This window comes from Wyeomyia smithii, chromosome 2, assembly GCF_029784165.1.
Source record: "Wyeomyia smithii strain HCP4-BCI-WySm-NY-G18 chromosome 2, ASM2978416v1, whole genome shotgun sequence".
Taxonomy (NCBI): domain Eukaryota; kingdom Metazoa; phylum Arthropoda; class Insecta; order Diptera; family Culicidae; genus Wyeomyia; species Wyeomyia smithii.
Window position 1 is genome coordinate 40,169,136 of NC_073695.1, and position 24,765 is coordinate 40,193,900.

The 24,765-nt window shown below is 37.2% G+C and overlaps 2 protein-coding genes across 13 annotated transcripts in view; one reads left to right on the plus strand and one right to left on the minus strand.

Moving 5' to 3' along the window:
• LOC129721459 (opsin, ultraviolet-sensitive) overlaps window positions 1-24,765 on the plus strand; it is a 253,856-nt gene that overhangs the window by 17,653 nt on the left and 211,438 nt on the right. The gene's annotated exons all lie outside the window — the stretch shown is intronic.
• LOC129721462 (carbonic anhydrase 7) overlaps window positions 1-24,765 on the minus strand; it is a 55,121-nt gene that overhangs the window by 14,961 nt on the left and 15,395 nt on the right. For all 8 annotated transcript variants that reach the window (XM_055674035.1, XM_055674034.1, XM_055674033.1 and 5 more), the window contains exon 3: window positions 2,665-2,712. In XM_055674035.1, the coding sequence (XP_055530010.1) occupies window positions 2,665-2,712 (48 nt within the window). The remainder of the gene's footprint in view (window positions 1-2,664; window positions 2,713-24,765) is intronic.

The following is a 24,765-nucleotide window of genomic DNA, read 5'->3' on the forward strand; positions in this document are numbered from 1 at the left end:
GATCGCATCCTTAACTTCGCTAATTGTTGGGGGTGGTACATCGGTACTTTTGAGGTGTGGGCTATACACGTTGATAATACTCATGTTGAAGAAAACGGCCTTTGTTCCTGAACCTGCACATTCTAGGGCTGATTGGCCTCCATCCGATCACCCGCTCCTGCATCTCTCCCATCACGATGTCCTGTTTGAGGTCTATCAGGCTGTTACCCTTCTGCACAACTTGCTAGAGGGTCAGATCCTTCGCTTCATTCAGTTTGTGGATTAACCACAATCTGGTGTCAGCATCTTGATTCAATTAAGGCCCCACACAAAAGTTAAACATTTAAGCTGCTCTCCATTAATTCTGGTAGTTTAAAATCAACGCAGTACTTAATCACCTCGCACGACTAAGCGAGATAGTCATTGCTTTTCTTCTTGGAGGCAGTTGTGCCTTCGCCGGAAGATGGCATCGCTGTCGAAAAGGTTGGTGTATCGTGAAAACCTTGCGTCAAATGTGTTATCGCTTCTTTATTGTACGTAAACTCCGCCATGTTGCTCGAAAGGGAATCGAAAATATCAGATGAAAACAGCCTGCAGCTGTGAAGTGTGACTCATGACCACTTGCTGATTCGGGAGAATCTGCAGAATGGTGTCCTTGAAACTTTATTAACGAGAACTAAATAAAAACGTGCACGTTATATTACGATCGCACAAAGAACAATTTAGGGGCCTCAGAAAATTCGCGTTCACTCGGAGACCCGCAGATTTCCTCCCAGGCTCGGAGACTTTGAGCGAGACCACAAGAGGAGGCAACCCATAGACCTTGGTGAACTAGTAAGATGGTTAGACTACTGGACGTTTCGAAACTCAATTAATGAATGGAATGTTGACAGAAAATAATCATAAAATACTTCTGCACAAGCTGACTGGCTTAGGTGTTTCTTCGCTACTAACTTCTATGGTTTCGTTTGAAGGCCGTTTTCAAACAAATTGGGAGTGCCTCAAGGTAGCAACCTCGGCCCGCTACTGTTCATTCTGTTTTTAACGACTCAGCTTTTGTTCTGAAAAAAGGCTTTAGACTGATATGCTGGGATTTAAAAACCTATATTGAAGTGCGCACGGAAGAGGATTGTTGAATTCTACGTGACTCGCTTACCACGTTTGTTAATTTCTTGTCGCAGGAACAAATCAATAACAATCATTGATAAATGTCAGCTCAACAAACAAGAAACTAAACATGAGAAAAAAAATGTGCGAAGGTACGAAATGAAAACCAATAAAGAGCGAAATGGAAAAATTTGGAAGAAGACAAAAAGAGGTGATGAAATAAGAGGATGAAATAAAAAGAAACATGAATTAAGAGATATTATGGTCAGAGAGAAGTTATAAAGGAAGAATGAATATACTGACATGCAGGAAACAGAAAAAAATAACGGGATATAGAGATGAAAAAAGGTCCAAAATTGAAGCATTTGTGTAGTTCTTTCACTACTTAATTGACCAAAATCATGACAAAAATTTTTGCGAGTAACGCAGGGAAGTCATGCGTCATGTTGACAGAATTGCTCCGATTCAATCTTCCATCCAGCGGCCATGCTTCTGTGTCCAACATGTTAATGGCTGCGCAAACAAAAAAGGGAATTAACGACAAGTTTCGTAACAACTGCAACAATGGAATAAACATAAACTCCAAAGAATGACAAATTGTCGAGGTTGCTAATTTACACTGGCCAATAAGAAGCCAAAAATAGGTATTCAGTTTGAAATAGTTTACTTTTTTGACATACTTCTGCACACAATAAGTCCAGTGCGTATTTACGTACGCTATTTGACAAACTATTTGACAGAAAACACGTGACCAAACATTGTTGTAATGATGTAAAACCTGAATGCAGCATAAATAAACAACTTCAGTTCCGCCTCAGTTCCTTCGACACTTAACGAGGTGCCAGAATTATTTGCCCTCCGCTCAGACATTTGTGGCCATTACGGGGGAACAAAATTAACCCCAGTAATTCAATCAGTTCATAACTGGTCAATATTGACATTGCCTGCAGACTTGTGTGCGGGGGGTAGAGGGATCCACAGGGCAGTGTTTTCCGGCTAGCGGTGACGGCTTGCAACAATAAGAATCGCACCACGAATAGCCGTTAGTCACGCAACACCCGATGCTGTCGGTCGAATCGAATCGGAGTAGTTGTCGCCCGTTTGATTTTTCAGCTATTTACAACTGGAATCAGTGCTGAATCCGTTCGGGTTAGCTTAGCCACTATTTGTTTCGAAAATGAATGAGTGACTATAAGAACCAGGAAAGTTCTATTAAGTTGGAGTAATTTATGTTTCAAATATTAACCGAGTAGCTTTGTTGTATCGCGTGCAAATGAAATGCCCTTTAGCTGCTCATAAAAAATGCAATCATATCGTCCTACCAATTTGGTTGTTATTCAACTGTCTTCAACTGTAGTAGTAAATTTTCGCCGTTCGTTGGTTGCCCAGCTTACGATTGATTGGCGCTAGTCGTGTGAACAATTGATCGCTTGGAAAGGGGTGATAAAAATTGATACCAGGAAAGTAAGGCAATTATTTCATCAAGAACAATTTCCGATCGTTCGTCAAGTGGATGCGAACTGACACCAACAGCGGAGATCCGCCCGAGATGATTTGAGTGAATATGTTTGTGCTTACCTTTTGCGCCATCATATCCGAAATCTTGACATCTGGTACTAGTAATTACTGGAAAGAAAAAAAGAAGAAGAGAAAAATAAAAACAATTAGTATCAAAATTTCAAATGGAGTTGAAAGAGCGTAAATTTCGTAGCCAATCTTCAGCTAAGTAGCAATTTACGACTATCAACAACCGTTTAACAATCACATGCAAGTGATTGTCGATAGCTGATGTGTGTGGCCATGCAACCAGTGCTCCGAACCGCGCTAGCGAACAATCACCGGGAAGTAATGTATTATTCAGTTCGGTTTAACTGCTCGCCAGAACGGCAATGCATACATTTTATGGATATTCCGATATTTACTGTCAATATGAACGTCACTGATACATAACAGGTTACCACGCGCTGTTGTACACATTACTCACCTTATAATTGGAAATAGTGACAGAACAATTCGAACGGGTTGTTGTTTTTCTCACATTAGAAGGTGTTGGATGGAATGAAATTATTGACTGTTATTTTAAATTATTCATCATCCCCAATAAGTAAAGGGTTTTTATTTAAACTGCAATTGTATTCGCTAGCCATCTGGCAATTCTGAATCTAAACAAAAATCAATGAATTTCAGTTTCACAGTTACCGAAGTTAAAATATTTAGCTTTGTGCAGAATTTTCATTCAATATTTATTCACTATTGAAACGAAAAATGGTATTCTTTTCTAGCTAATAAATTTCCTAATCTAGGAGTCAATTTTCAACAACTCTTCCATTGACACCATTTTAGTAGAGATTTAATTTTTTGATTTTGATGATTACAAACATTTTTAGATCCAAAAAAGTATGTTTGATCGGTGTGACATCTTCGGCAAAGTTGCAGATAATAAATAAATTTCGCTTTGAGCGTCTTAGTAGAATGGAATTGAATATTGAGAATAGGTTATGTTTCCATTTAATTCTACTACAAAAAATCGAATACCCTTTAATCGAATACCGTCCGCAGGTACGTATTTCGGCTGCTACATGCAACCATCATCAGTGCTTATGTGGACAGTCCACATAAGCACTGATGATGGTTGCATGTAGCAGCCGAAATACGTAACTGCGGACGGTATTCGATTAAAGGGTATTCGATTTTTTGTAGTAGAATTAAATGAAAAAATAACCTATTCTCAATATTGCAGATAATAATTTTGTTTTTCCGAAAAAAACATACACTTTTAAAGTTTTCTTAAACCTAATAAAAGATTAACAATCTTAAAAAGCTCATTTTTTAAAATATTTTTTTATAAAAAAATACAAAAAAATAGCTAAATATTAGTGGCCATCTGATCATGGAGTAATGAGATACAAAAAGTTGAAATTTCTCTGATAAAAGAAAAAAAATCAAAACCATAACGTTTCGTTCGATTGGTATAACGTCTTCAGTAAAGTTTTAAGCCCAAATTCATCAAGCGACACCTCAAACGATATGAAACTAAAACTAGTGTATTGGTGGCCATTTCTGCCGTTAAGGTCGTCTTTGACCACTTAAAAAATCAACAAAGTCATGAAACAAGAACCGTTCATTTTTGGCATGGTTCGATTTTGGCAACAGAAAAAATTCTGGCGTATTGCCAAAATCAAACGGGGTCTGTATTTTATTTATTTCTTTGCAGCACTCTATCTTAGAAGAAAAAAATCTCTTTAACATTCACAATGGTCCACAAACCAAATTTAGGGGGAAATTTGGGTCTAGAGCTCTATAGCAATGTTTTAGAGAAAAACTTTTTTTTACAAAGTTACTTAAAATTATTGGAGCTATAAAATTGTAGAACAATGTTTTCTATCTACAAAAATAAAAAAGTTCGAGCATCGAAAATTTTGGCCACCCTAATTATTGATACTTTTTCAATAAGCGCTTTATCATATGTAACAACTTTGTAGAAGAAAGTTTTTTTTTCTAAAATATTGCTATAGAGCTATAGAGCTTCTATATCTATTTGTCTTGTTGAAGTTGGCTCACTCACCGATCACAAAGCGGCAAAGATGTCACATCAGTTTTTTTCCTGCAGTTACAAGCTCGTGGAAAAAATATAGATAACGAATTACAGTTTCAGTAGAAAAAGTATTTTCATTCTAAATTTGAGATTGACATAGAATTTTATGAACATGTTAACATTCAATTCACGTCAATTTAAACATTTTATCAGTATACAGAATCAATTAGAAAAAAATTGATCAGTTTGAAGATACCAAAGAACAACGAAGATACCATATTTGAAAGTTATATGTCTGTTATCTTCGAAAATAAACTGGGCAAGAGTGATGCACAACATTAGACTCAGCAATTAATGTTTGCATAGCGTTGTTCAATTACAAGTAAGGTTATGGAAAATAATATTTTCTTGCAAATGCTAATTCAAAAAATTTTCAATTGAAAAATACAAATACTAAAGTCGGAACTCTAATATCAAGATGAAATGAATTTGGTTTTCCTCTATACCGCCGCCGCGGGATGCAACTAGTATTGTCATAATGGACTAAATTCATTTAGCTAGTAAAATATAATTATCAGTACAGCTCGTTTATTCAAAGATTCAAAGATTCAAATTCAAAGATTCAAATTCGTATTCAAAGATCTGTACGGAGCATTTTGGTTTTCTATTGTCTTTTAAATACCCTATATTCAGTAAATAAATCTGAAAAAAACAGAGTGTAGAGTTCAAAAATAAACAACGCATTTTTTTTTCGTCCCCGGCGGCGCAGCATATTTTGCAGCACCCGAAAAATCATATTGCATTCTGATATTTGCTGCTATACGAAACAAGAAGAAGAAGAAAACAATTCAAACGGCAATTCGATCGTGCTCCACGCCCCACTGTGCGTCAACAGCGGCAATGTCGTTTTCACTTGGCTTGACTGCACAAAAATGAATATCGAGTTTTTCTGCACTGATAGACGACGAGTATCCAGCGCTCTGTTCATACATTGCTCCGTGCAGTACTGTTGCCTGAGCCATCATATTCTCCTTCAAGACATCAGTTTTATTAACATTAACATATTTATTAACAGCAGAACGTAATAGTGTCTGATAGTGGAGGTGGTTACGAACTTTCCGAAAAAGCTTCACCTTCAAGACATCAAAATAGTCTAGGCTCATGGAAACTAACATTAGTTGACCTATTGGGACGGGGAGATTCTGTCAATTTTTTTTTTGCCACTGCTATACAGGATATCACAGCAGGCAGTTGGTGTCTATTCATGAAGTCTGTGCCAGGCGTGCTCGCATATGATTGATACATTGTTGGTGAAAATTCGACCTTGAAATTTTTATTCAATTTTCACTGTTCAACAATGAAATGATAATGAAAATTGAAGGATCACAAAATTGTCCATCATTTTATCAATCCAACGACATATTGATTATAATGATCCATCATGTGGTTACATCAGTATAACCGTTTGAAATCTTTCGTTCCGACGTTACATCTTGGTTTTAGTTTTCGCGGAATGTATCTCGATATAGTGCTGTTAGACGTAGTCCTACGTCGAAAAGAACAAAAATTTAATTATAAATTAAATATCTCAACAAACTTACTCTTTTTGAATCTGAATTTTTTTCCACAAAAACTACACACTGTAAGCTAACCAGTAATAGTTAACTAAACGTTGAAAAAAAAAAAAAACAATGAAAAAAATAAAATTTACAAAAAAAATTTTTCTGCGATGTATATATTTTGGATGGACAAAATCATTTTCTACAACTTTGCTGAAAACACTATACCTATCAATTACGGATTTTTGGCTTTCAAATCAAACGTTGGGAGTCGGGACCGAAGGAAATAGTAGTAGGTTGCATCCAAGACACGATCTCATGACATAAAATATGCACACTTCCCGACAAACCATTTTGTTGATTTATAGCTTGAAGGCTGCTATTATACGGATTTTGGTTGAACTACAGTTCAAAAAGCCGTTATTTAACAAAATTGCATTGTCGAGAGTGTTTCATTAACGAGTCATAAAGTTTACTAATATCTGTTCTAATCACGTAACGCTTCTGGAATCGATTTTAAAATATATACCCGAATCGTGCGAAAGTCAGCGGACGAATGAATGACGATGTGATATAAACCCGTGCAATTGTCAAAACACCTATGGGAAAGACTAACGCGACAAGTGGGTGGGGCTGCGCACTCGGTGTTACGAAAGAAAGTAGAAAAAGGTTGGACTGCACTGCGCGTTGTTTTTTTTAGGTATAATAACAAACGTTCTGTGCTAAGTGCATTAGTTTCCGTTAACCGTTCAACCGTAAACAAACTTGCCTAATGGCAAGATGGCATCGAGGAAACAAGCAGGCCACGGACAAGCGACAGTTCATATTACCAGGAAAGCTAGCCAAGTACGCTCGGTCCGTAGCCGTAGCGTAGTTGATTTTTTTAGCAGGCGCCCACTTTCTCTGGTAGAAATTTCACGGTGTTTCGTGCAGTGAGTCAAAAGTAATTCCAGATGGTAGCCGAAAGGAAAAAAAAATACGGCACCCCCACGTTGATAATCCAATACTGCATAGCGGTAGCACGAGGAGATGTTCCTGTGAAGTTTGAGTTTGCTTTTATGGACTTTTTTTAAACTGATGATTTGGCAATTGCTATGCATCTGCGGGGCAAAGACACGATGGACTCGAAGCTGTACAACGAAGAATGCCTCAAAAATCGCGTACTACCTTTCATTGAAGCCCATGAAGATCCCGTGAAGTTTTTGCCAGATTTGGCAAGTTCCCAAGGAACAATTGAAACATAATAAAAAAATAAATTGTGATCATTTGTTGCACTAATGAAGTTCCGAGGTTTTAAGAAACATTTTTTGTTACTGCGATGAAATTGTAAAGACACAAGCAACAACTAAAGTTGCATCGCTGCTTCAAAAATCTTCACACCAACAACGTAATTCGCGAGGTTGGATTTGTTGTTGAAACGTGTAAACGGCATTTGAAAATCTAACCTTTACTGAATAGATCTAGTGGGTGGAGCATATAGGTTGCCAACGTGATGCTTGCGAGATACGAAAAACAAACACACAAAAATACTTCTAAAAGTTGCTGTTAGCTCTGAAGCCATGTAACAGCAACTTTTGCTCGATCGTTCGCCTTATATTTGTTATTGAGATGCGGTTATTTACTGCGTTGTAACTTTTAGGTACTTGGACTAGAAGTCGTCCAAAAAGTGTGGGTCTCTAAAACGAAATGTGATAAATTGCTTTGAATTCCATTATCACGCTGAGATACTGATGAATTGAAGAAGCAAAATTAAAACTGGTAATGACCATTAGCATGATAAGGGAAGCAATATTTAAAACTGAGCCATGAACTTGCAAGTGTTTCTACAGCAAATGACGTAAATAGTATAAACGAGAAAAGTGAATAGAAATTAATAACTGGAGTTGAATCCTCAAATTTCTGGAAATAATCAAAGATAAATCGCTATAAAGACAATATCTTTCCATCCTGACCATTTGCCGTTTTACAATCTCACCACAACGCCATGAAGTTTCTATTGCGCCCTAGTTGCTGTTACGATGCATCTTCGTAGCTGAAATTTTACCATGCAGCATTTACCATGTTGTTATTAAATTCCATGCATTAGTTCATACACATTGCGGTTTCATTCTTGAAACTTGTGTTGAAACAACGAAAATGTTGCAATTGGCTCCACCTCCTGCGCTTTTTTTGTCATTGTATAAAAAACTGAGATGTAACTGCAACTTAATTTCGCATAAGAATTTGTTGCTGTGATGCACAAAGTTCATAATCGAAACAAATTTTGCTGCTTGGGTTGCCACTACAGCCGGAAGGTCATTCAGTGGTACCGCGATAATCACGTAAATTTCGCCGATAAAAACATAAGTACACCCAACTAGCGGCAGTTCCGACTCATCGAGAGATTTTGGGCAATGATGAAGCGGAAGCTTAAGGGGTAGTATCCACCAACAAAAAATTTTCCTTGTCATTTTTTTATTGGCTCAAATCATGCTAAAACTATCCTAAAATCGAAACCTACATCACCAAAGTACTGAGCCAAACTCAAAATTCGTTGAAATCAATTTTTACCGAACAACTTTCATGCTCCAAAATAACATTTTTCGTTTATTTTGGCGATGCTCGTTTTTACCCACAATTTCCCTTTGTCTAGTCGATCAGCCATTCTCGTTGTGTACGCTCTTTGTTTGAGTTTTTCTATACTTTTTAACTGTGAGTTTATGTGAGTTTATGTTCAAGTTTTGCGTGGGATCGGACGCCAACCGTGTCAAAGTCGCTGAGCATCGCATGTCTGATATCGCGAAAAAGGCTAGGCGCAGCCTTACATCAGATAAAAAAGGAAGAAAAGGAAAATAAAGCACAGGAATGACAACTTTACGGCGCAGGGATAGCTGACTGAAGGTAAAAAAATATTAGAGGCTTTATAATTTCGATTCTTAAGATTTATAGCATTTCGAAACTTTAAACGCGTTTTTCTCAAAACCATGTTTTCAAAATCGGCGAGCAGTGAAAAAGCTTACGTCCGATTGACTTGAAATTTTAACTGTAGCTTCTTCGTTAGATTATCTAGTGAAGTACACACGATTTCAGCGATTGTTTAACAACAACAAAAGTTATAAACAATTAAAGTCGATTTTTTTTGTCGAAAAGCAATTTTTACAAAACCGTTGTCATTTTGCGAAAAAAAATCCAAAATTACGTGTTCTTCACTGTCGCTAACACTTATGTAGATAATGTAAAATTTTTGTTTATAGGTGGAGTTGGGCACGACTTCTACTGCTCGCCGCGGAAAAAAAGCGATTCACGGCAATAGCTGCACAACCGCCATTTTGTAAAAAAATAGCCAAATATATTTTTTTCTATTCTCCTAGAGCTGCTTATATCATCGGATTATTTATATACCTTACACCTCAAATGTTGTTTGGAAAATCATGAAAAAAGCCTTGTTTTTTAGCATTTGCTGGATATTACCTCTTAAAAGAGAAAATGATTTGTATTGATATCTTTGCCTTAAAGTACAGTGAATTACCTTTGTTCTGATGTATTAACCTTACTTGTACGTCAATCCGTTAGTGAGATACAGATGATTTTATTATTCCGGATACTAAATGGAGAGGGCTTTAATGCCTTTGGTATGTCACAATATAAAGACAATATAAACATAGTACAAAGATAAAGGCCTTAGACAAGACGTGGCAATAGGCTTCTTTTTCTTTTCGTAACGGTCGCTATCCCTATTGAAATGTTTGAAACGTTCCACATCATTGTTGTCAGATTATATTTAGAAACTCTGGATTTATGCCCTTCGTTTTCTCACAAAAAAACTGCTTTGCATTTCATTTCAAAGAAAAAACACCTAATCTCCTACAAAATTACGAAGAAAATTCACCGACCCCACGATACAAACGCTTGAGATTGAGCCATGAATACGCTTGCTTAGTTTTACATCACCTCTTATGGACAATGAACATTTACAACAGCTAAGTTATGAGTTTCCAGCAACACTGCGTTACAATCAGAAAGCAGCCCTGGTTGTATTTTTTACGTAACGTCAGATTCAGCCAAACAGCAGCCTGGTCGGAATTGATTCCATGTAACGGACACCAATTGTCAGGTCCTGTCCTAGATCAAGACGAGTAAATGGTGGAGAAATTGAAACATTCTCGATCGTTGCTTTTGCCGTCTGCGCTCAAAAAAATGACCATGAAGAAGAAAAACTAGATTTTAAAGTTTTTATCACTATTAGCAACGTTCTAGCGAGTGGGAGAAAAATATTAATAACCTCAATTCAATCATTTTGATGCGCTGAAAAACATCAAATGCGCGTGTAATACAGCAAAAATCATACAAACAGAAAATCGTCGCCTGCTGCGCTACGGTAAGTCTGCTTGCGCTACGGTCGTTCCGGTTTTCAGTAAACCATCCCTTTGTAACAGTGATCGGATGACTAATTTGTTTCATGTAAGCAATTTTATATGTAACTAATGACAGTTATACTTCTGGTGGGCGTGTCGTTGTGCACTCGAGCGAACAAAGCAACAACAAATCGTTTACAAAGTCAAATCGTTTGTATACTTTGGTGTCGGCTGTGCTGGGGTGCATGCGGGCACGTGATTGGTTGAACTGTTTTCAAATTGACTATGAATTTTTACTTCCTTACTGGTGCTTATTACGGGAGTCACTTCACGGTGAAATATATTTCACTTTCACGCTTACTTCACTTTTTGAGACCTATTCCCGATTCCACCTCAAGTGAGGTGACAAAAATCACCTTCGTGAAGTGAGATTATGTGGACAAACTCTTAGAATTTTGATATTTTGCTTTAAAACAAAATTGCGTCGAAAAAACATCGAAAATTTTCGATTTCTCGAGAATTTAAAATGGCGTTACTGTTGCCCCTTAAGGTGAAATGTGTTCAAACTCGGGGGAATTTGTTTTTGCGTCAAAGCACATGAAAGAATCATACAGAGAAGACAAGCAAAAAAGTTGTTGCGCTATGTAGTGTGTAATACACTAAGATCGCTTTTTACGCGTTTTATTTACGCGGCTTTTTTTACGCGGATTCTGAAATTCACGCGGTTTTTTACGCGGATTCCTGAATTTGCGCGGCAAACTCGCGAACTATGCAAAAAAATTAAAAACAAATCAAACTGTGTCAATTGGCAACAAATTTTTAGAGATGAAGGAAATGTCGAATCATCTGTTAGCGTCTTTTACAAAATTCTGTACAACGTCATCTCTCAAGAGATTCCATTGAAGAAAAAACGACGCCACGCTAACATTAAACATCCAGTCTGGTTTAACAGATAAATAAAAACCCTAAAAAAACCGCAAACTAAAAGCCCACAAAACTTTCAAAAAACACAATAGCAGTGAAAATCTAGCAATTTACTTGGAAAAATGTGATCAATTGAACTGTGCAATCAGTAATGCATTTGAAGAATTCAATGCAAAAACTGAGCTAGAAATTAAGTCTTGTCCAAAGAACTTCTTCAATTACGTCAAAACAAAACTGAAATCAGACAATTTTTCATCAATAATGCAACTCGACGAACAACGTTGGTGATAACTCGGAGAAAATTTGTAATCTTTTAGCAAATTTTTTCCAGGAAATCTATACCACATTCTCCGAAGAAAATCGCGACCGCGATTATTTTGCATTTTATCCAGAATATCCAAGAAACGTTAGTGTCAACCAACTTCAGGTACAGGATGTTTAGCAGGGTCTAAAAAATTTAGACCCTTTCAAAGGACCTGGACCTGACGGAATTCCTCCAGCACTCATGAAGAATATTGCGAAGGAACTTACATCTCCTTTGTTCTGGCTGTTCAATATGTCGTTAAAAACTGGAGTTTTCACAAATGTATGGAAAAGCTCATTTTTGGTGCCTATTTTCAAATCTGGGCGGAAATCTGACTTATGTAATTATCGTGGAATCGCTATTATCTCTTGTATTCCTAAACTCTTTGAGGCAATTGTCAATGAAAAAATGTTTACTCAAGTCAAAAATCGAATAACAGACAAACAACACGGCTTTTTCAAAGGCCGCTCTACGTTCACAAATTTACTTGAACTCGAAGATTACTCATTGAATGCAATGGATAATGGGAACCATCTAGAAGCTCTTTGTACAGACATTAGGAAAGCATTTGATCGTATTTACATACCAATGTTACTTTTTAAACTGCAAAAAATTGAAATTGAGTCTGGTCTCCTGAAGTGGCTTGAATCATATTTAACAAACAGGCAACAAATAATGAAATTTAATGGAAAGAAGTCAAATCCCATTCGAGGTACTTCAGGTGTTCCCCAAGGCTCCTACTTAGGACCACTTCTTTTTATTTTGTACGTAAACGACATTTCCTTCATCCACAAAAATATTGAAGTTTTAATATATGCCGACGACATGAAGCTGTTGTTGGAAATAAAAAATCAAGAAGACATCAATGTATTTCAGAATGAAATCCACTCATTTTACATCTGGTGTAAGAAAAGCCTACTGGAATTAAATGTAAAAAATGCAATGTAATATCCTTTAGCAGAAAATAACCAACGCCCAAAATTGTAATTGCATTAGGAAATCAGAATGTAGAAAAATGTGAAAAAGTTAGGGATTTTGGAATAATCTTAGATTCTAAATTTTGTAGATTTGTCGGCTTAATCAGTCCGTGTATAGAAGTAAAAACGATTTTTTGTTTCTTAATCCGACAGTTTCGGTGACTTTAACTGTCGGATTAAGAAACAAAAAAATGTTTTTGCTTCTATATACGGACTGATCAAGCCGATAAATCTACAAAATTAACCGCTACAGTCGACAAACAAACAACTTAGATTCTAAACTTAATTTCATCAACCACTATAACACTATTATACACAAGGCAAACAACATGTTAGAGTTTATAAAAAGCTTATGCTACAATTTTCAAGACCCGTACACTATCAAAACTTTGTATATTGCCTATGTAAGGTCAATACTGGAATATTGTAACATTGTGTGGTCCTCGTCCTGGCGTACATGAAGAAAGAATAGAATCAGTACAAAAGGAATTTCTACTAGGATAAGGAACGGCTTAAGCAGTAGCACCTATTTTAATCAGTCGAAGAAAACAGGCCTCAAACTCCTGCTTTTTGATTAATATCGACAATTTCAATGATGGAAACGTAAACTTTGATTGTCTTAGCTGTCTTACGGATACAAGAAATACCGTTAATCACAAAGAAATCTGTAAATAAACATCATTTGAAACAAATCGACCTATATTGCAGCCATTCTGCGAGAACGGCGAGAGTACGCGATGGCTTCATTTGTAAACGACATCGTTTCGCAGCACGTTGACTCAGCAGTACTACTTTCTAAATTGAACTTTTATGTACCCATTCGACAACTTCGACAACGTAGCTTATTTGCTCTTAACCATCATCGTACGGAATACGCCAAAAATGGACCTATAAATAGTATGATGAATTCTTATGATCAACACTGCGAAGCCATTGACTTTACGATGTCCCGGTATAAACTGAAACTGTATTTCAAGTCCTTGAGGCTGAGGACACAAAATTAATTTGTTTTATGTTTATGTATAGTTAAGCAACTAATGTAACCAGTCTACGCATGATGGACGAAATAAATAAATAAATATATAAATATTGATTTAGGTTACTGTCTCTCTTTCTAAACCTGCCTTTAATATTATCGAAATTCACATATTTTTATCAAACCCGTCGATTAAAAAAAACAATAGCGCGAAACGACATGTCTAACCCTTAGATACATCTGCGCAAAGTTTCAACAAAGTTTGTTTAATTTTGTACGAGTACGCAGTAGCTATCCTAAGTTTAAAAAAAATATTCACGGTGAATTCTAGGCTGATTCGGGTCAAAATGGTTGCTCGCCCTTTATGGAATTGCACATATAATGGAATACACTGGTCGAAAAAAGCGAAAAAATGCTACCCTAAAGCTCAAAAAAGTTGCCTTAGAAAGCTGATTTTGGCTTATAAAAAAATTAAGCTTTTCAACCATTCCTGTAAAATTTGGTGCCTCTAGCCAGTGTAGAAATACGCCAACTTACATAAAAATGTCGCACAGTAATTACTCGCCGGGTTCGTCGTTTCAACGTTATGTTTACGGGAAAAAATCTCTTAGGTCTAAAAATGTTAGTGGCTAGGGGTACCAAAGTTTACAGAAATGGTTATATAGCTATAATCTTTCTGATTTGCAGTTATTTTAAAGGAATGGAAATTCTGTATAGAGAAAAATAAAATCAAACTTCTCTTTACAAACAATTTATTTGCCTTCAACAGAAAGTAAGTGTTAAATCTTATTATTAAGCGATTTATTTTGTTTTCGATTAAGTCTGGTGAAGCTAGAAAAGCAAGAAAAAAACGTATGACAGTCGAAGTATGATTTAGCAATCTACTCAAAGTTTTTCCGTAAACCTATTTTCACTGTTTTATTGTTCTGTTTAATAATAATTAATATTTTCCATTATAAACTTACAAAGAAGAAGAAAAAATCACCCTGTCACTTTTTTCTTGGGTTTGTATGATGTTAGTTTAGAGTTATCGCAATCTTGGGAAATCAGATTGCCAGTATGAACTTGACAAGAGCTTTACTGCCCATAATCGCATATTTGTAACATTTGCAAAATTGGTTGTTCGAGCAATTCGCACTTTTATATTTTGACCTTAAATGCATTGTTACTAATATATTCTCGCAAATAGACACTTTAACTAAACTTAGTATCATGAAGAAAGCACTACTTTACACTATGTATACATTGAATATTACTTTTGAAGTCAAATTGGTTGAAATTTTTGCAATGATACATTTATGCCGTCACTTTCAAGCTACTTTTGGAATATATCACATGGAAAAAGAAGTTTTTCATGTATTCAACAAGCATGAGCTGAACATCAGAAACGGATCACCGGTGGTTGGTTACCGGACCAGAATAACTTCCGAGTTCCAAAGGATGCAGATGTGGATTTGGATGGAAACTTTTTCGACAAAAAAGTTGAAAAAGTTAAGTAGTGTGCCAATTATGCGGTTATTTACGCTATGTGACAAAACAACTTGGTATTTTTTACGACTTTTTTCACACAAACATAAGCATATTTTTCCAGATGTAAAAAGTACATACTATTCTAAGCATTTCCCAATAAAAAGCACGAAATCCATAAAATGTCGAATGTTACAATTATGCGATCACAGGCAGTTTACAAATAAGAACTTAATTCAAGAAGATTTAATCAAAAGCCAAGACATGACCTTATAGCCGTGAGTAAAGCGGAGGAGTTCAAATTCCTTCCAGAGCAAAAAAATACTCAAAGATACAACCACCGATAAAACTGCATAATTACGTTGTTTTTCAAACTGGCATACTTGACGTTTTCAACTTGTAGCCAGCAATCCAGGCCATCATTCCTTTGAATCTTTTAGTAAGTTACTTCCTGTCAACTAACAATGACAGGACGTGCCCTTGTCACAATTTCCCATGGTTGACCTTGTACCCAACTAGATACGAAAATATTCATCGGATTCACCAGGTAAGAAGGGTTGTCAACTGTCATCACCGATGTCAGCGTCTCGTGAGTTTAATTCGATTAGTGGACGCTTGGCCCACACAGGTATTATGCACGTGCCGATAGATGGTACCCTGACACTGAAGTCAACCGCGGGACCGTCATTCATCGAATGCTCGGTGATCACCAAACCTGGACAGGTAGATTAAATATTCATTGCAGCGGACGCTGATTGCGATTGAAAACCCGCCATGAAAGAAGCGTCGTCGTGCGACTTAGTTTTGTAGCTATGCGAAGCAGTGTCTGTCATAAAAAATATTTTAACTGAGAGTTGGGATTTACGAGTAACAACACACCTAGTTAAATTAATTCCAGTTACTTATGCGCTGTTGTACTGATCGTATCCACAAGCTCGTTTCCGTATCTCATATTGCTCGCGATGCACCGATCCACATTAATCGGTGCTAATGGGACATCTGCAGCACCTCATCCAGATTTTTCGCAATCATCATTAGCGGGAATTGTTTGCTAACAGTAGCACAACAAGAATCTCACCTATTCAGCGTTTAGTAACCCGCGCAACGACGACGGACGGTTCATTATCGCCTCACCGGAAAAGAATCAGCTAGCTTGCAACGACATATGTGAGCGCATTCCGATTCCGAGTAGATAAATGCCGCTACACACAGCTGGCTTCACATGACGAGTGTGTGACTTGTGGAGTAAAAGTGCATGAACTGGAGATCTCGCGTTACGCATGCCCTTTTTTCGTTTACTACACCGGAAGAGCTGAGACTAATCTTCGAATGCAGTGAAACAATCACGACTCGCTCTTACGATTATGTAAATCTGATATATCTTCGGTATTCTGTTTGCTGATGGACACTCTTGGAAACAATTTGTTACTAAAATCTTTTTTTAATGTTTATCACATCACTATTTAAAGCATAACTATATTCTCAATTTTTGGATAATTTCAAGCTTGGACGATTTTTATATATTTCCGTAACTTACTGTACAAAATTTATCATTTTTAAAAGAAAAGGTTCGAATAACAATCCTCGCAATGGATACCATAAACTGGTTTTATTTTAAATTCAGTTCAACATCAAATCCTCATGCTCCCGTTGGACGCAAGGGATTAGACTGCACATGAAACCGCTTAATTAGCCACGTTGCATCGCACGATGCCTTAGCGCCTAGCGCACGCGAAACAAAAACATGAAAATTCGACCCGGGTTTGCAGTTTGAAATTTCAACCGCCGGACAATTACCAACTCTGGGATTCCGCGGCCTTCCACAGTTCGCTAACGACTCACCATAAGTGTGTTCCGTATCGTGTAAACGGCGGCAGCCGCTGAATGGATAAGTGATTTGTTCGTCACAGTATGGCGCGAGGTTTCCTTTCCTCGGTCCGTCAAATCGACAGCCCTGGCCTTCGCTGTGGATGCAATTTGAAACTACTGCGAATAATAAATCGACGGAAAATGATCATAAATTTAAACGCGACTATCTCCATCCGTGTTGGCGATTGTCACTCCCGCGACGGACAGTCGTCGGAACAAGCTGCACGTGGATTGTAATCAACCTAGGGCCCGGCAAATTTCCGGCTCTTCCCCGGTACGATTACCACATCCCGGAGAATGCAATCTTGCAACAATCGGCGCCGAAACAAAAGAGATTCAGAGCTTTGCAATAGAAACGTTACGTATCGTGTATCTACATATGCTAAACTGATCGCCGCTGATCGGCTGAGTCAAGTTAGCCTTCCAGAAATGACGGAACACAATTTACCCCTGGGATGAGCTATTGGATTGGGAAACAAAGCTATTATGGCGACTACGAGGCAATTTGATGTGCATATTTTTGACTTCAAAATTTAAAACAACTTGCGAGCTGCTAAGATGGAACAATGAGTTTATGATGAGGCACCGCCGTGTTGCTAACAAACAAACAGTGGAATTTTAAAACTAAATGATATTAACTGTCGGGCTATATTGAATTTCAATTGTATTAATACCGTCGAGCAATTAATCGGATAGCTGAATGTTGACGAAAACATCAATTACTAAGGGCATATTGGTAGTGATTACTACCAACTTTTAGATTATAGTCGTGCGCAGCATTTATGTCTGGGTAGAAGAATCTACGAACTTTTAACAGGCAATTTTTATATTGCTTACAAACTTCCTTGAATTTACGGTTGAATTCCTAAATATTTGACCTATAAATTTTATTATGATTCTGTTGGGGCGTTGTCAGGCTTTGTTTCAAGCGGTTGCACTCTGGAAAAAGTTCTGCCAAACCAAACTAAAGATTTGTCATCAACGCTCTACGAAATTGTACAAATTGAACACGATTTTTTAATTTTTGTTCAAAACGAAAATATCATCCTGTCAGGTAGTTGATTGTGTTCCGAAGACTTTTAGAATAAGATGTAATGAGATTTCATATTTTGTTCACTGAAGCCTCAATAAATTTAGTGCATTGTAGTGAATTCAGGCGAAAAGCTTTTATGAGTTTCTGTTTGTTAGTGTTCTGAGATGACTCCTGAAATTTTCCAGCTGTACAATTTCAGATCATTTTTCTAGTACCCTAACATCTTCATTCCATTTTGAATGTTTGCAACCAAAATTCTGTTATGGTTTTTAACTGCTAACCTTTAATTATTGTGTGTTAAGCAAGTAATTTTTTCAAATGTTTTTTTCCGTCCTCATCCTTCTCATATTTTTTATAGAATTAAGGAATTAAGAAAAGAGCTGATAACTGGACATTTTATCTCCCATTCTCAATTTTTCACATAAATAAAGCCCTAGTCATAGAAAAGACGTGTTTAGGAGAAAACCATGGCAAAAATTGCCATCATTGAACCTATTAATTATTCATTGCTCAACTAATTAAACATTACAACCTTAATTCGAATACTGAGTCACTAATGGCTGATGCAAAAAATGAATGGAAAAGCTCAAATATAGTATATTTCAATTTTTTCGAAGCCTTTGTGAAAAGAATTTTTTTCGGGTAAAATGGACGTTCGGGGTGGTAATATAAACCCATTGAACGCGGACATTATCCAATACGCAACGTTGTTTTATAACATGTAAAACAGTAATGTTGCAGAATCAATTTCCGCAAAACAGAACGAAAACTTGCGGAAGCATGTTTTACAAGAATCCCGCATACAATGGCCTAGGCCATCGCACAGAGTGGTCCAAGAAGGCAAAAAGAGGAACTTGAATCCATAGCGCCTATCACCTTCATCCTAGCTTAATAGTGTCTTTGAAATAAATCTTTGTATAAATGACCCACATAATCTCAAATTATCAAAATTTATGAAAAAATTGTTGTATTAAAAATAACAAAAAAAAAACTTTTTTATGTTAAAAGATAGAAGAATGGTTTATTTGGCAAAGTTTTAGAACATGTGAGAATATGAAACTTTGCTGAACATTCAAAAATTTTATCTTCATTGGATTTGGAGTTGCAGAGAATTTTATTTGAAAGTTACTTGTTAGTTTAGTTTTTGTGCGTAACTTTTGTAAGTTACATTTTACACGAAAATTTTGTTCAAAAGAAGCATACAAAACACACGTTTTTGTTGAAGACCACACATATGTATTACTTTACCTCACAAAGTTATATCATATTTCAGCTTATTTTTCCGATAAATTTAAGAACGTATAACGTAAGAAGGGACAAGTGGAATCATGATGTGAATACTTTTTCTCGAAGTTTAGCTCAAGTAATCAAAACTGTTATGAGTTCCATACTTCCCAATCCACCCACTGTTTACCCTATACGTTTTTAAAGTTATCGAAAAAAAAGCTAAAATATGCTATAATTTTGCAAGAAAAAGTTCTGGAGATTGTAACCGATGAAATCGTTTTCAAGTCATAACTCTAGTCTATTTCAAGTATTGGCTTTGTGACTTCCCGAACATAAAAATACTATAGTTAATGTAAAATATTAATAATAAATTAAATTGTTAAAACACACATAATATTAAAAGTTAAGGTTACACTACACAATAGATACAAAACACGACTGCTACCCTAAACTAACTGACTACCAACATCAGTTGTAGCAAAAAAAAAATATATCAAGAAAATAAACAAGAAACGACGAATCTAGTACAGCGGAAGAGGTGACTGGCAAAATTTCATATAGTTCGGCCACTTCAATTATAACCGTGCACCGAGCAACACGAACCGAAAACATCTGTACCTTTATACAAATCCGCAGCGATTCTAAGTCATCGGAGTGATCGCCTTAGAGTTGAAAGGTATGTCAATTAAGCCAGTCCCTTGGCAGATAAATATTAAAGGCGGCTGCGGATTATTTTACATCCTAAAATCTGCGAATGGAATCAAGGCCGTACCAGGGCTTCCGGTCGACCCCTCACGGCAATGCCAAAACGAGTGATCATCCCGTCCCCAGAGCTAGCAGTTGAGGACCCCCTTCAACACTTACACTCCAGCACAGTGAGTAACAAAAATGTTAAAATGTATATAGTTGGTTTGGGGCAAGTTTAGGGTCCAATTGAATTTAGATGGTAGGAATAAAGTTAGAGGTAAACGTGAAATTTCTTTCTCTTTAAATAATTGCAAAGAAACCCTGAGTTTTACTGGTTAGGAAACCATATACCAATGCATGCGCTCCCAACCAGTATCGAAATGTGCGGTCTTCGACAAAAACGTGGGTTTTGTATGCTTTTTTAGAACAACGTTTTCTTGTGAAATGCCATTTACAAAAGTTAAGTGCATCGGTCCAGGTTTGTCCTTGCGTTTTTGACATAAACACAAGGCAACTGGTCAACTAAGATTATGAACCGGTGATCATCAAATACGAGTCTATTTATTTAATAAATTGAAAGTCTAAAAAAAAAAAGAATCATAAAATTCTAGTGTTACTTTCAGACGGGACTTATTACATGGAATATGACTCCGGGATGTACTACAAGTCATTCTGTGAAGGGTCTTTTGAAAGGTCGGTAGAGCTAACACCATCTAGATCCTGAAATTAAGATAGTTGCAGAAATGAAAGCTACTTGCTACTGTGTTCTTTTCATATTATCACTGCCAGACAGTGGGATCTAGAAATAGGTTTTCACAAACACTGCTGCCTGCCTCTGATTCCGGTGTTCTGCTGCAGATCCTGCTTCATCTAGTCCACCCATTTCGATTTTGCGCCCCTCGTCTACTTGTTCCTACCGAAACAGAACCGAACACCAGTTTTTCAGGGTAGCTACCCGGCATTCTAGCTACATGCCCTGCCCAGCGTATCCTTCCAGCTTTATCCACCTACTGAATACTGGGTTTTCCGTAGAGACGCGCAAGCTCGTGGTTCATCTTACGCCTCCAGCTTTCGTTCTCCTGCACCCCACCGAAGATGATTCTAGCACCCGACGTTCAAAAACTCCGAGCGCTCGCAAATCCTCCTCGAGCATTGTCCCCGTTCCGTTCCCGTAGAGAACGACCGTCTTATTAGCGTTTTGTACAGAACACACTTGGTGTGAAGAGACTCAGGTTTTGCGAGCGTAGTTTGTTCTGGAGCCCATGGTAGGCACGACTTCTTCTGATAAGACGCCTTTTTATCTCTCGGCTGCTGTCGTTGTCCTCAGTTACCAGAGAGCCGAAGTACACAAACTCGTTGTTTATCTCGACAATATCCACGTCATCCGCAAAGCAGATAAATTGACCTGATCTGTTGAAAATCGTGCCACGCATGCAGGCCCGCATTTGAGGGGGGGGGGGGCAAAGGGGGCAAATGCTCCGGACCTCCTGATTCAAGGGGTCCCCCTAGTCCTGGGCCGACCTTTTTTTGCCCGTCACCTTCCCAGAACGTTACCTCTAAATGTTTTAAGAAAAGAGGACCTCACAAACAAATTTGCCCCGGGCCCCCCATGGTGAAATTAATAGCTGAACACTTAAACCGAAAGTAAGTGCGTACGATACAGTGATAGACATTCGTTTAGCCGAGGCATTATTCGATGTTCCTTTAGTCGTAGTGGTAACACACTTGGACCGCTCTCACGAAAACGATTCAGGTCGCGCTCACACACACACTGAGCGCGTTGCGGTGTTTATAAACATTTAAGCAGCGCTTTCGTCATAGACATTCGTTTAGCCGAGGCACGTGAAATATTAGATTTTTACAACGATTGGGGTTTTTTGAAGTGGTTTACCGTATATTTCGACTAAACAACGTTCAATCTACTAGGTGAGTAAAAACTCAAAGTTCAATTTTGGTTTATTGATTATAAACATTGAAGTATCAGCAATGGCGAAAGGTAATCGGTTGACGGAGAAAGAACGGCGTATTAAAATGCTTTTTAAGGAGGACGGTCATTCTAATGTCTCAATCGCGCGGAAAATTGGTCGATCTGAGAAAGCGGTACGAAATGTCCTCGAAAAAGGCTCAAAATATGGCATAAATGTAATGGTGTGGGGCGCCTTTTCTTACCATGAGAAGCTTCCGATTAGTTTCATTTCAACCCGAATGAATTCCAAAATGTATCTGAAGCTTCTGGATGACGTTTTAAACAGTCATTTTGAGAACAACGCGAATGTGTAAGAATGAGTCCCTACTCACCACCTTTTTGTCGATTTTAAAGCCGTGTGCGACACAATAAACGGACAAGAGCTATGAAGAATTCTTGACGAAATTGCTTTTCGGTCAAGCTGACAAGACTGATTAATGCTACGATGGAGAATGTGAAGTGTTGTGTGAGGATTTCGGGTGGAACGTCGGACTTCTTCGAGTTCCACAGGGCGCTTCGACAAAGTGATGGTCTCTCCTGTCTAATATTTAACGTCGCGCTAGAGGGTACTATGAGACGGGCAGGGTTAAACATGCGAGCAAGGCCGGATTTAAACGGTGGGGGCCCGAGGAAAATTTGTTTGTGAGGTCCTCTTTTCTTAAAACATTTAGAAGTAACGTTCTGGGAAGGTGACGAGCAAAAAATAGTACGAGGGTGGCATCCAAGACACGACCGCATGTTTGACGTAGGACTACGATAGTTTTATATTTCATTTTGAGAATTATGTTTAATCATAGTTTATAGTTTTCTTGTTTTGCTTGTAACCAATTCAAGTTCAACAACCACCAAAAGAAAGGCATTTTGTCCATTATGTTGCCGAAACGGAATACCGGAATCAGGAAGACGGTTCTGGACATATGACCGGAACAAGTTCCGGTAATATAATAGACATGATCAAAGCAGTACTTAGTACCGTGCTATACCTCTAATTACTCGGAAGGGTCATATCAAGTGTCTAGGTCGTTAAAGGCTTCATGCGGACCTGTCCCCTTTGCGTTCCGCATACTTCCAGATTTTTGAGCCTAAATCCATCGAGCGACACCTCTTACGATTTACAATTCTAAAACTAGTACAATGGTGGCCACATATTGTTAAGGTTACATGCCACCAGAAAGTCATAAAAAGAAAAGCGTTTATTTTTAACATGGTCCGATTTTGACAACTGAGAAAATGCTGATTATTTATTTGCAGCCTCTTTTTGAGAAGAAAAAAATACTGTTTTGAACATTAATGAATACCTTTCATACTAATGCAGTCAATTTTCTTCAACACGCGAAAAGGCAATTTTTTATATAGGTCTTAATTAAGAACGATTTAGTAGGAAGTAAATTCCCTTTCATCTTCAGTTGCGCTTGTGAAAGATAGCTCACTCACCGTTTCCAAAGCAGCATCATTGTCAGTTTCTTACAACTGTTTAGCAACGATTTCACATAGAAAAATCCTGTGTTTACAAGCTGGTTGAAAAAGTAGCGATAAAGAGTTGCAATTTTTAGTGGAAAATCTAGATTTACAAAAATTTTGAAATTGACATTGAAATTTATGAACTTGTTAACATTTTTTTTTTCATTTTAGGCCAATTGAAACGTTTATTCTTTAAGCAGAACCGGAAAAAAATGAATCAGTTTTAAGATACCAATAAGAAAAAAAAAAAACAAACAACAAAATGCCATATTTGAAAGACATCTGTTTCCTTCAAAAATAAACCTATCTCGGTTTGATAAACACCATTAACCTCTCCAACTGATGTTTGCCTAATGTTGTTCAATTACAAGTCTGGCAATGAAAGGTTGTGTTTATATTTTTAGTATCTAAATAGTTTCTTGCAGATGCTGATGTAATATTTTTGTAATTGAAAAATACGAATATGAATGTTTAAAACCTAACGTCAAGATGCATATAGTTTGGTTTTCCTCTATACCACAACCGGGTATTGCAACTAGGATTGTCATATTTAATTAAATTTATTTATTTGGAAAACTAAAACCATCAGTACAGCTTAAACGAGCTATCTGGACTATCTGTTTAAAAATCTTAACGAAGCATATTGGTTTTCTATTGTCTTACAAATAGCCTATTGGCCATTCGAATTTATCTGAGAAAAACCAGAGTGTAAAATTCAAAAAGACAGCAACCCAATGCAACTTCAAATTTTAGGAATTTGAAAGCAGTTTTTAAACATGGATATGAAAATCACTACGGTTGCAGTTCAAATGCCATCTACTCGATTTTTAACCCAACTTTTGTTGAAAAGATATTTTAATTATTATACTATTACAATCATTCGCAATATTCTACTTGTCGATTAAGACATCGGTGTTTGATATCTGCTTAGGGGTAGTAATACAATAACCACTTTAAAACGATGAGAAAGTATCTGCGAAACTGAACTAGAAAAAGTGAATTTCAACTGGACTTTTTACTAATCTGCTATTCAATAATATGCCAATTATTGTATCACAAGCTTTGGCAACCTTCGTCGTTCGATCAGAGCATTGGTGGTCAAAATCCGTTCAGTTGTATCGTGATATTCTCTTGCGTACAGAATTATTTTATCCCCGGCCACACAGCGTAGTGTGCGAACACGCACCACTGTTCGTCGACAGCAGCTACATAGTTTCCACTTGGCTTGACTGCACACAAATGGCAATCGAGTGCTACTGCACTGACGACGAGCGACCGTCTTCTCATACATGGCTCGGTACAGTACTGTTGCCTGTGCCAGCGTGTTTTCCTTCAAGACATCAGTTTTAATAACATTCTC